At 59.5% G+C, this 13,025-nt stretch overlaps 1 protein-coding gene across 1 annotated transcript in view; it reads left to right on the top strand.

Annotated features, from left to right (window-relative positions):
• The window catches only part of LOC137154860 (glycine N-acyltransferase-like protein 3), a 29,215-nt gene extending 19,976 nt beyond the window's left edge, over positions 1-9,239 (top strand). Inside the window, exons 3-6 of the mRNA XM_067550706.1 lie at positions 6,944-7,051; positions 7,410-7,536; positions 7,758-7,878; positions 8,762-9,239. Of these exons, the coding sequence (XP_067406807.1) occupies positions 6,944-7,051; positions 7,410-7,536; positions 7,758-7,878; positions 8,762-9,239 (834 nt within the window). The remainder of the gene's footprint in view (positions 1-6,943; positions 7,052-7,409; positions 7,537-7,757; positions 7,879-8,761) is intronic.
• The last annotated feature ends 3,786 nt before the right edge of the window (positions 9,240-13,025 follow it).

Below are 13,025 nucleotides of genomic sequence, written 5' to 3'. Positions count from 1 at the left end.
CCAGAACCTCCTGCTGAGGTTCTGGCTGCACTTCTCCCCGCACTTGTTTATTTACGCACATCCCGTCTGTGGCCCCACAAAGTCGCGGGACCTCCTCGTCAACCTCCTCTTGGCCCTGGCCAAAGTCACCATCTATACTACCAGGGAGGAGAGGTTAGCTGGGGAGGCGCCCTGCGACTGTGGGGCCTATTTCCGTTCCCTTCTCCGTTCACGTCTCCGGGCAGAGTTCTCCTGGGCGGCGTCCGCTGGCTCCCTGGACACCTTCCGGGAGCGGTGGGCGCTGTCTGGGGTTCTCTGCTCGGTGTCCCCTTCCAGTTCCCTTCTTTTATTCCTTTGACCCTCACGCCCCTTCCTGTTTTTACATTTGTTGTCCCCCGGAATTAGTTGCCCTCTAGGTCCGGTGGCTCCTCCCCTTAGGCTGGGGGAGGGGCCTTGAACGGTGGGCGGGCTACCGCCCGCCCACCCTCCTAGATCGCAAATAGGATCACTTTTCTAGAGCCTTCTGCCTTCGCTATCTCACAAGCCGTATATACCCTAGCCTCTCATCGAAGGCCGTACCTGTAGTTTTGGGTATGATTCTCCAAGCAGTGAACCGCCTCCCTTGCCTCCCCGTAGCATGCCCAGTGGATAAGGCATTGGACCAATCTGGAGCCAGGGCCTCCCGGACCTGTGCCCCACTGGTCAGTATGCGAGAAGAATAGGTGCCTGGACCTCTCTTTGGATGAGAGTGAAGAAGTGTGGGAAAGTTTAACGTATAGCGGGACAAGTATTTGAACCTAGACTACAGGAAATGGATTCGTGGCACAGGCAAACCGAGATTGTATTTAGTAAAATTTTAGCTAGAAATGTTGATACTTCCATGGTTCCCTCTCTTATAGTGAATTGTGTAAGAAGCAACAGAAAACTATGCCCTATCTGGCCAAAATCTTTGTGAGAATGTAACTCCTGAAGTTGTACTAAAAGTACAAAAGGGGGGAATGTGGAATCACAAAACTTCAGACAGGATGCCTTAGACTGGAACTGTGATAGAAATGCTAAAATTGGGCAGGATATCTTAGAACTACAATAGAAATGCAAAATCGTTTGTCTATGTTGTAAGACATTAACTACCTTTGTAGCCACACCCAGCCATACCCTATCAGGTAGATAACAAGTGACTACATGTGACTCAGGACTCACTGGCACTGGGAGAATCACCGGGACATGCTGGCACCGTGAGACCTCCATTGTGTGTTATAAGTACCCTATGTGTGGTAAATGACCTGTTAAGTATCAAACTCCTCTATACGATCTATATGTAAAAAGGAATCTTAAAAATCTATATAAGCCATCTGTATTTTGTACCAAGGCGGAGTTGCAGAGATCAGCACAGGGACATGATGTCTGGGCTTCCCTATAGCTATAGCTTCCTGTGTGTATGTAAAAATTAAAGTTCTGCTCGATCCAATCCTAAAAGAGAAACTGCGTGATCTTTTCCAGGACATCTAGCCCTGCTGCATTCTGGGTGCATCTGAATTTCCCCAGAGGCCCTCCCCCTCTGCGCAGAGCAAAAGCACGATCAGCTGTGCCATGTGACTGCAGGATGTCACATCCCCGGGGCTGGCACGACTCCGTCAGTAGTTCATTGGCGCGGGGATCAGGAACAAGAGCAGCCCCTGAAGGATGCAACAGAGAACAGGCAGACATCAAGCGTGCCCAGGCCTGCTCCATCCCCTGGCACGGACTCACCCCCAGGTGAGTGGGAGCAGCCGGGGCCACCCTAGCCCTGTTCAGACAGCCCTGGCATCACATGGCCCTAGGGTGACCTTCTTATGATAGGGTCTCTGGTGGGAACAGGGGCTGCGCACAGACTCACTAGTTATTGTAGGGTCTCTGGTGGTTACAGGGACTGCACAGAGACTGGTTAGTGCAGGGTCTGTGGTGAGCATGATGGCTTTGGAGAGACGTGTTAGTTATTGCAGGGTCATGTAAACATGGGGGTTGAGCACAGCCTGGTTAGTTAGTGCAGGGTCTCTGGGTGATCTCGAGGGCTGCGCACAAACTCCTTAATTATTGTAGGGTCTACATATAGTGTTTGCAGTTTTGGCAGGGCTGGGATCTCTCCTCTGGTCTGTGGGGGTGGGAGACAGTCACAGGGAACTGATGGGTTGCCTGTCCCACAGGTGCCCCCCGCACTGTCCCACTGGAAGCTGTGACGGTCCTTCCCGGCCAGAGATGCTGATCCTGAGCTGCTCCTCCAAGCTGCGGCTGCTGGAGAGGCTGCTATGGCAGGGCCTGCCTGAGACGCTGCCGGTGACAAGATCCCTCCCACCCTGGGGCTGGGCAGAGAGCAGGGGAAGGTCCCTCTGTGTCCCCTGGGTGATGGGACATAGATTGGGGTGGGGGGCAGGCCCCTTCTCCAGGTCGGGGGGAGCAGTGCAGGGACAGGCTCTCATCCACACACCTCCACTGGGGCAGAAGCACGGGCTCCATCATGGCTGGCTGTGGGACTCCAGTGATGGGTCTCCCTCCATGGCTTCCCGCAGCAAATCTAGCCCAGCCAGACCCCGGCTGGAGGCTTGTTCTGGGCCCATGTGGGCGCGATGCAAACGTGAGCGTTTTCAGAGACACCGGCCGCCTTGGCAAAACACGGTAGTTGTTCATTATTCCTCTGGCTACAGCATCGGAAAGTCCTCAGGTCAGTACAGGGGGAAGGTGAATCCCCAGCCCATCCTGGCCCCGTGTTTGGCTCTGGCTCCCTCCCTTTGTCCTTAGACCCCGGTGACAGGTGCAGAGACCCTCCAAAAGTCGGCTCTTAGACCCCCCCTCCCGACTGTTCTTGGCCGTGGGTCTCCAGCTGGGGCCTCTCTGCTGCAGAACAGTGGGGGGAATCTCCTTCTTGGCAACGGCCATCCCAGCCAATGGGATTTCCATGGTCTCTTCAGATGCTCTTTAACGTATGTGGGCTTATTTCCCTTTCTTACCGCCTCTGGTCTCCAGTCGGGCTTCTACGGGAGTAGGACCCCTCTTCCTGCCCCTCTCACGCTCTGCAGCACTGTGCAGGACTCCAGGGAAACTGGGGTGCACATAGGAATGAGAAGCATACTACAAAAATCTCCCACTTCGTCACACAGGCTGCCTGCTTCGGGGTAGAGGTAGCAGTGGGGGGGAGGGTAGCAGTGGGGGAGGCAGTAGGTTACTCATCTGGGTGAGAGGGTGGCGGGGGCCCCTCTCTCTCCCAGGGAGCCTCACCTGACTCGCCCTTCCTGCCTCCGGAAATCCAAACCCAGCACCCTACCAATAAAATACCTGCTGCTCACCCAGTGTAGCGGGCAGCACCTGCCCATTCAATCAAAGCAGGGGGGCTCTGGGCTCTGAGGATTTGCGTGAGCCAGTGGAAATGTGGGCAGCTCCATGGCAGCCCCTTACCGTGCGGAACAGCTGGGTGCCAGCCAATCATGGTCCCCGTGGCTGTCACCATCCCCCGCACAGTCTGTGAACATCCCAGGGTTCCCTCGTGACTTGGAACCCCCAGCTCTGCCCTGTGGCAAATGGACATTTTTGTAGTGTCTTATGACCACTCTGTGTGCCTCACTTTCCCCGCGCCATATGTTGCCTGGCTGTCCCGTGGGGGAAGCGTGTTATGTTTGCTCTCAGCGCTAAGAGACACAGGCCATTTGCTTTCAGATGGTGCCAGTGGGGGGATACTGAATGCACCAGTAGTAAAACCAGCTTCGCCAAAGGGAACAGCAAGAAGCCGGTGTAGGACTACGGCCCTGAAACGCACATGGCAGAGCAGAGCAGGGAGAGAGGGCTCAGCCTCCGGGAGTTCAACGAGGCACAGCTGATTGCAGGCTGGAGAGGATCAAGGGACCCAGAAGCAGGGTCCAGACCCAAGCAGGGTTTGACGAAAGTCCAAGAGTAACAGAAGCAGCAGCAGGGCATCCTCCAGATCTGATTTCCCGCATCTGGGTGTCCTCAGGGCCTGGTTCCCCTCCAGTAGATTTGAAGTGGTAGGAGTTAGCGCTGAAAGCCAAGGAGCTAGCAGTCCGTGAAAGGGAAGCAGCTGACTGAGGAGCAGCAAAAACATGAAGAGAAGCAGTGAAGCATGAGCTGGAGATGGAGGAGGGGCGAGAGGCCCCACCAAGGGGAAAGTGGGGAAAGAGCCCCAGGATGCCCATTCTGCAGGGAGCCTAGATACCAAATTGTGGCCCCACTTTAAGGCAGGGGGATGCAGATGCTGGCCTCTCTGCCTTTCAGCAGGCTGGTGGTTTGACCCTGTGGACTGGCTCCGTGTGTCACTCCCTTACTGGGTCCCAACACCAGGAGGTGCACAGCTGGATGGACAGCGTGGATACGGGGGACTAGGAACAGTTTAAGAAGGCTCCACTGCTGAAGTGTGAACTGACCCCCTGTAGGAAAAGGTTTGGGGTGCAAAATGAACCAGGCTGTGACGTCTGTGGAAGCCATGGCCCTGCTGGGAGCTTGTCTCCACACCTGGCTAATGGGGCAGGTGGTGCTGTGCTGGCGGGTTTGTATAACCCGGCTGGGTTGGAAGAACTCTCTGAGATGCGCCCAATGCTGGTGGTGGGTCCTGCCGAGGGGCGACAAATTCCTGAGGTGCAACGTTTATAGGCAAACAGGGCGTCTGTGAGCAAAATGGCAGAGGACTGAGGAAGTAGGGTTTGCTGGGGACAGAGGAGCTAACTCCTCCTCTGGGCATCTGAGGAGGCAGCGTGAAGCTCAGGCTCTGAGAGTGAAGGACGGCACTGAACTGCCAGAGGAAAGCAGTCGCCTAGCCAGCTCCTCTGGGGCACGGGCCGTAGTGACAGATGGGCTCCCATGACAGTCACCAGTTCCCATGTCCTGTTGTACTCATCTGGCTCCCAGTGGTAGAAGGTGGTAGTTACTGGGAAGACACTGTTGGGGTTACAAGGCAGTACTGGGCCCAGCTAGCCCTTCTGACCAGCCACACAAGGTCTGACTCATCCAGGTAACTGGTTAGCAAAAGGATCTGAGTCCTCGCTCCTATTCCCTTTACCAGAGGCCTGCCTTACCTGGAGGACCTGCCTCCACCTCTCCTGCGTGGCAGAGGCCCTGTAACCCTGACAAGGCTGGGCCCAGGATTCCTGTAGGCTCAACCCCCCAGACTTGCCATGGTCACTTAGAACAGGGGCTAGGGTGTCCCCACCCCGGGGTGTCTCTCTGCACCCAACGCTTCCCAGTCCCGCTGATCAGTTTGTATACCTCAGAACCATTGTTTAAATGCCATTGTTTAAACAGCAACTAATTAAATAATAGAGGGAAATAACTGGAAAGGTTAAAGTAAAGAATCCAAGGCCGCCCCCTGGCACTGTGAGGGACACGCACAGTCTGTTTCATACACACCCGAGGCCCTGGCTGCACTATACCGATGCAGTCAGACACTCGACCTGGCAATGGCCATGTACCCCCGGACACTGGGGGCAGGACCCTTTTCCCCAGCGCTGCACCCGTCGGGGCCACGATCCCCCTCCCAGTCCGGCCCGTGTGGCCTTGTGGCTGGTGGCATCACCGTGGGCCGGGTTGTTTGCCCAGTGCCCCCCTAACTTGCCTGAGCTGCTCACTACACCCATCTCTGGACGGCTCCAGCCTCAGCTCCGGTTCCGGCTCCAGCCCCAACGTGGCTGCTGCTTTCTGCTCCCAGCCCAGTTCTGCTTCCTGGGCAGCTTCTCTGCCGCGGGCTGGCTACGACTCGGCTCCCTGGGCTGCTTCGCGGGCTGCTCTGGCTCACCAATGCCTGGCTCAGGGCACCGCATTGTCCTTAGCTCTGACCGCAGCTCCCTAGTCACATCACAGAGCATGGGACCTGCCCCCCTCCCAGCTCCTGCATTGGCCTGGGCAAGACTCACCAGCCAGACACCCAAGAAAGAATTCCCTGTAGTAACTCAGAACCCCCCCCATCTAGCATCCCTTTAGGCATATTTACACCTAGACGTCAAAGATCAGCCAATTGCCAAACTAGGCTGTCCCATCAGACCATCCCCTCCAGAAACGTATCAAGCTCAGTCTTTAAGCCAGCTCGGTTTCTTGCCCCCACTGCTCCCCTTGGGAGGCTGTTCCAGAACTTCACTCCTCTGATGGATAGAAACCTGCATCTAATTTCAAGTCCAAAGTTGCTGATGGCCAGTTTATATCCATTAGTTCTTGTGTCCACATTGGCGCTGAACTTAAATAATTCCTCTCCTGCCCTGGTATTTATCCCATCGGCTTTGACCCCATTCTGGGAGTGACTGTATCACTTGCCTGAGTCTGCGGCTAAGGGACCCAGCGCACAGCCTCCCTCCCCGGGAAAACAGAGGCAGAGCTGAGCTGGGAGCGGCATGAAACCCACTCACGTGTCCCCAGCCAGCGTTATCGACGAGACCAGCCCTGAGGGAGGACATGAGACAGCTCTAAGCTGGGTATGGAAAGTGCCTGTGACCAGAAACTGAGCTGTACCAATGCTGACAGGGCCTGGCAGGCCATCGCCTGAGGCAGAGGATTGGACACATCGATGCTGCTTTAACTCTCAGGTCTCGCTGCTGACCCAAGGCCGCCCGGTGCTGTGCAAAGGGAGACTCAGAAAGCCGCCTGGCTTGACAACGCTGTGTGTGTGTGTGTGTCCCGGCAACACAGGCTGGGGGCCTGAGTCCCTGAAGAGGGGCCAGGTTGGTGCCTGCCATTTGGCTCAGGGGGACGCGCTGGGCAGAGCTCAGGGGGCAAAGCAGGAGGCTGGAGCCCAGAGGCTCTGTCTCGGAGGCGGTGAGGCTGTGGGACCTGCCCTGGGGGAAGAGTAGGGCCCCTGGGGGGGCTGGCGCACGAGGGGCTCCTCCAAGGACAGTGTGAACGCTGGGGCCTAGCACCGATCCCAGGGATCATAGAGACCTCCCTGACACCCCCTCACCCCTATCCTCTTGCAGCTCTGACATCGCTGTCTTGGCAGGTCTATGGCGCTGTGATGCATGTGAACCGCGGGAACCCAGCAGGCCAGGAGGTGCTGGTGGATTCATGGCCAGAGTTCAAAATCGTCCTCACCCGGCCATGCAGAGAGGTGCGGGCCCTCGCCCCACGGCCCTTTGCTGGGTTCCTCCACCTGCCTGGCACCATCTCTGCTCCTCCCCCTCCCCCACCTGATGCCATCCCTGCCTCACCCCTTCCCCCACTTGCTTGTCCCTCTCCCTGCCTGGTGTCATCTCTACCCTCCCTCTTTGGTCTGCCCCACCACCCCACATCCTGGCTACCCTTCCCCCTGCCCAGTCACAACTCCTCAGTCTCTGCTGTGGGGCTCCTTGTGCCCTGCTCCCCCTGGCCCTCGGGACTCCCCCACTGGCTCCCGCTGCTGTCCCTGAGGGTCAAGGGGGAGGGGGCTCAGAGGCTGCGCTCACCCCCAGGCAGTGTCCCCCCTGCAGGTGGCGTGTGACCCTGGCAATTACTGTACCAACTTGTACTCGGCCTTCTACCAGGAGGAGGGCGCTTGCCGGGCCCTGCTGGGGAGCAGCCACGCCGTGGACTGGAGCCAGGCCTTCCAGATACAGGGTGAGCCCCTCCTACCCCGCACACATGGGGGCAGTGCCGCAGAGCTCATCCCCCACATGGGCCATAGCCCCAAGGAACCCACCTGGGCCTCTTCTCCATCCAGCCCTGGAATCCGCTCCCCATCCCCACCCCAGGATCCTGAATGAGCCCAGCTTGGGAACCCCCCGTTCCATGGGCACCTCTCAGGGTCCCCTGCTCACGGTGCGTGGCTGTCCCTGCAGGGCTGCAGGATGGGCTGCGCGAGGCCGTCCGGGACATCGCCAGGGCCAGGGGGCTTGATGTGAAAACGTATCAGTACCAGACCCTGCTGCATCCAGACCCGCCTGCCATGCCCCAGCATCGGTAGGTGCCCCACTGCCATGGGCAAGGAGAACGGGGTGATGGACACAACCAGCCAGAGCTTGAGGAATTGGGGAGAGGACAGGGAAGCTCCCCAGGGTGCCTGGCCTAAGGCCTCCATTGCCCCCCTGGATCTAGTGGCCGCGAGTTCCCCAGGCTCACGGTGCTGAGGGATTGAGGGAATCATCACGGCCCCCCACGCAGCCCCAGGCCAGGGGCACATGCTTCCAGGGATTTCCCATCATGCTCAGGGCCAGGGCTGGCCAGGCAGGCTCCTCGGTCTCTGCCCCCCACGATGGGGAGAGCAGCGAGGGGGCATCCTGTAACCCTGCTGTACCCGGGCACTGCCCTGACCCTGCACTGTCCCCGCTGAGGAGTGGGGGCTCCCAGCACAGACCCCCTTACGCCCCCCTTCACCATCAGGGGCAGGTTCCTGGCCAGGGGGGATGCTGCCCACAGAGCCCTGGCGCTGTCTTCTTGGGGGTCACGGCTTGGCCAAGGCCCATTGGCAGCCGTGACGCTGCTAGGTCTGGATTGGGCACCCCCAGAGAGCCCCCCTGGGAATGTCGATCCCTCCCCCCTTAGCTCCCCTCCCCCCATGTGCCAGGGCCTGGGTCCATCCCCTCCCCTCCGGTCTGCCCCATGCTGGGTCTGTTCCCCTCAGACTCACCCCCTCCTCCCTGCGCCACCTCATTGCTCTCCAACCTCCTTCCCCTCACATGCTGCATCCTGCCTGCTCCATTTCCCCTCCCCCTTGTACCAGGTCGATCCCCCACCCCCAGGCTCACTGCCCCCCAAGTCAGGTCGATCTCCCCTGATGTTTGGTCGATCTCCCGCAGGCTCACCCCCCCAGTGCCAGGTCTATCCCCCCTACACTGTGTTACAGGCCAGGCAAAGGTCTCACGCTGGCCCCCGTCTCCCCGGCCCACGTCGCGCTGCTCAACGACACCTGGAAGTTCGGTGGCAACAGCTGGAGCCTGCGCTACCTGGGCCTCCTGATCCACCACTTCCCCAGCGCCTGCCTGCTGACCCCTGACGGGCACCCCATCTCCTGGACCCTCACCGACCCCCTGGCCTCCCTGACGCACGGCTACACCCTCCCCAGGCACCGCGGCCAGGGCTACGCTGGGGTGTTGGTTGGGGCGCTGGCGGCACAGCTCCATGCCCGCGGCTTCCCTGTGTACGCCAAGGTGAATCCCGAGAATGAGCCCTCGCAGCGCTCCCTGCACCGCCTCGGCTTCCACACCCAGCCTGGGCTGTCCTACCAGCTGGTGGTGACGCCAAGAACCACCCAGGCCCAGCCAGCCAGTGTCCAGGGCCCTGCGCCCAGCTCTGGGGGACGACCGCACTCCCACAGCCTGTAACACTGGGGGAGGGGAGGAGAAGGAACGTCTTGGGGGGGCGCCACCTATGCGCCCACAGCCCTGCTCCTCCTAGCCCAGTGTGCCCTACTGAGCCTCTCCACTTCTCCCCACAGCCCAGAGCCCCCACCAAGACCCGTCCCCTCCTCCCCACAGCCCATGCCCTCCTCCCCACATCCCACATGGCATGAAACCGGGTACTAGTTGCGCCAGAGACCAGTTGCCCCAGAGACCTCGGCCCTCACTGCCCCCTCAGAGAGCCCCTGCCCCACGGGCAGCCGCCGTGGCTGGGCATCATCGGCTCTCGCTGTGTCTGCCCTGTGCTACCTGCCACGGGGCTGTGGCATGGCAGCACTAGGCCGGCTCCCTCACCTGGCAAGGCAGCTGCATGTAGCCCACGTGCTGCAGGTTCAAGCTCCAGCTGAGGGAGACAGGCTTTTCCTGAAACGGCCTCCGGACCCGGGCCCTCCAGTGGGAATCTCCTCTGGGGGGATTGTGGGAGAGGGGCCGGGGAGCTTTCCCCAGGCTGCCCCCAGCTGCTTCAGTGCTGGGCTTTCTCCCCTACCTCAGTGACTCCCAGCACGGCCGTTCCTAGCCACTGGCTGGCGCCCGAACAGCCCGGCACGGCAGGGCTGAGATGTGGGGCACAGAGGCCGTGGGCTGGTCAGAGATTCTCCTGGCTGCTGGGAAGTACAGGGCCTGGCCCCACTGGCTCCCTCCATCCCTGGGCAGGGCGAGGAGGGGATGCTGGCTGGGCTCCCTGTAATATGTCACTGAGACCTGCTCAGCCCCCTGCTCCACTGCCCGAGAGAGGGGACCTGTCAGCAGCCGGCGGGGGGCTCGGCTCTAAGCCCTGGGGGAGCCGGGGCCTGGTCAAGGGACTGGCTCCTGCTCCATTGTCCCCTGGGGCAGGGCGGGGCGCAGTAGGGGCACTCTCCCCTGGCTGTCAGTGCTGACCCAGTGCTACAGGGAGCCGGGCAAGGGCTCAGTGGGGGGCACTCTCTGCTCACAGGGCTGCCCCAGTGCCCGGGCAGCACTAGGGGGCCTGTGCTGTGGGGCAGGGCTCAGCAGGGGGCTGCTCACCCGCCCCCTGCCCTGGGCACTTTGTTGCGCGGCTGGGGCTGGGGAGTAGCTGGGACTGGTCTTTCCAAAGCTCTGGGGCCAGGTCCTTTGGGATGTTAGATAATATCATAAATGGTCTCCTTAATTCAACCAGCGTCACAGCATCTCTATTCCCTCCCTCTTTGAATGGGGCAGCAAGTTTAGCGTCTATGTGCCCTGCAGAGCTGGCACCCTGGGCTCTACCCGCACTCACCACGGTGCCCGTCCTCTTGGCCGACTCCAGTTCATGCTGCCTCTCTTTTTCCTGTTGATCTCTCGCATGCTGCCGCTGTTGCTCTTTTCCCTCCCTTTCAGGCTCCTGCTGCTTTTCTAGCTCTTTTATTTGTAGTTTGATCCCCAATCGTCTCACATCCAGGGGAGAGCTTGGTTGTGAAGACCCCCTGCTGGCTGCCACTCCCAGCCCCCCGGAACTCCCCTTTGGGTGTGGGTCTGGCTCTAGAGACCGGCTGCTCTCCTGCAGCTGGGCAATCAGCTGCGCCCCGGTCAGCCTTCTAACGCGCAAACCTCTCTCTGCTCAGCTCTACAGTGTCCTTCGTAAGGAGACGGTGGTACTCCATCTCGCTGTTCCCTCCACTCCCCTTACACCCACTGCTCCTGAATCACTTACTGCCAGACACGCGTCTGCATCCAAGCACCCTCTGCTACCACGGGTGACGCAGCCCCTGGGACGGAGCTCTGGAACCGCCTGGGGCGCAGCCAGTCAGGACTGTAGTGCTCGGAGTCTGCCCCGCCCCCCAATGGGGTTTGTACACACCAGTGCAGCCCTGCCCCCGCTCTGCCCGAGCTACCCTTGTTGCCCCCCTGGATGGGACCCTGGGACCCTGGGGTGCCCTACACCCCCCCCCCCCCCCCCCCCCCAAGGGCCAGGCACCACACCTTGCAGTCAGAAGCGATTCACAGCCAGTGTGGAAGCGAGAAGGGTTCATTAGTTCTCAGGATCACAGAGTAGAAGGACGTCGCTAGCAGCTTAACTAGGAGTTACAGCAACGACCGACAGCAGGTCTCAGAGTCCCACTGTTGGGCCCGACACCCCTCGACCCCTCATGGGCGATTCTCCTTCCTCCAGCCACCGGACAGACCCCTCCCCCAGCCTTTCCCCAGTCCTTTCTCTCTTTCCTGCGCAAGAAGTTACAACCTGTCGTAGCTGCTTTGACTGACGAGAGCAGAGGAGGGTCTCCCCGTTGTCTGAACATGAGGCCGGGGAAGGCCCATCTGCCCTCTCCTGGTCTCCGCATTGATCACACACCGGGTCCCATCACCGAAACACATGAGTAACGTGAGGGAGAAACTGAGTCGCGCACACAGCGAAAACATGAGGAGCATCTCCACTTCGTCACACAAGGACACTCCAGCAGAGAAGTAGATCCCATCATGGAAGGGGCACCCAAATAGCCCAAAAGAACCTGCTTCAGTACAGAAATAAAACCCCTCTGACCTCACACCCCATCTACCACCTACCATCCCACAGTGGAACCCATACGGGTGTCATCCAACCACCACCACCCATGCTAGATGGGGACCCCATCCTGGAAGAAATCTTTCCTGAACCCTCCTTCTGGCCTTCAAACAGCTGCGGCACAGACACACAGTGACCAAGATGAGGCGGGATTGAGGGGCACTGGCAGAGGGAGCCCAGCCAGGGCTGGGATAGCAGGGGGCTGCCGATCGGGATGGAGGGGCATCAGTGGTGCTGGGGGGCAGGCAGCCCCTGCTCTCACTCTGCTCTGGCCCTGCTGCATTCTGGGTGCATCTGAATTTCCCCAGAGGCCCTCCACCTCTGCACAGAGCAAAAACAGGATCAGCTGTGCCATGTGACTGCAGGACATCACCGCCTCGGGGCTGACACAAACTCTGTTAATGGTTCATTGGTGTGGGGCTCAGGGACTGGAGCAGTCCCTGAAGGACACAGCAGAGACAGGCAGACGCCAAGTGTGCCCAGGACTGCTCCAACCCCTGGCACAGACTCGCCCCCAGGTGAGTGGGAGCAGCTGGGGCCACCCTGTTCAGACAGCCCTGGCAGCACATGGCGCTAGGGTGACCTTCTTACGGTACGATCTCTGGTGGGCACAGGGGCTGCACACAGACTGGTTAGTGATTACAGGGTCTCTGGTGGTCACAGGGGCTGCGTACAAACTAGTTAGTTGATGTAGGGTCTCTGGTAAGCATGGGGGCTGCACACAAACTTTTCGGTTATTGTAGGGTGTGGTGAACATGGGGGCTGCGCACAGACTGGTTAGTTACTGTAGGGTGTCCGGGTTTCACAGGGGCTGCACACAGACTCACTAGTTATTGTAGGGTCTCTGGTGGTTACGGGGACTGCACAGAGACTGGTTAGTGCAGGGTCTGTGGTGAGCATGATGGCTTTGGAGAGACTTGTTACTTATTACGGGGTCCGGTAAACATGGGGGCTGAGTACAGCCTGGTTAGTTAGTGCAGAGTCTCTGGGAGCTGCATACAAACAGGTTAATTATTGCAGGGTCTCTGAGTGATCTCAAAGGCAGCACACAGACTGGGCAGTTATTGTAGGGTCTACACATAGTGTTTGCAGTTTTGGCAGGGCTGGGATCTCTCCGCTGGTCTGTGGGGGTGGGAGACAGTCACAGGGAACTTATGGGTTGCCTGCCCCACAGGTGCCCCCCGCACTGTCCCGCTGGAAGCTGTGAAGGT

Source organism: Emydura macquarii, unplaced genomic scaffold (assembly GCF_026122565.2).
Source record: "Emydura macquarii macquarii isolate MOO-44397 ecotype Brisbane River unplaced genomic scaffold, CSIRO-AGI_Emac_v2 contig_1305, whole genome shotgun sequence".
Classification (NCBI taxonomy): Eukaryota; Metazoa; Chordata; order Testudines; family Chelidae; genus Emydura; species Emydura macquarii.
The sequence above is the reverse complement of the archived record's forward strand: the minus strand, read 5'-3'. Positions and strand labels throughout refer to the sequence as shown.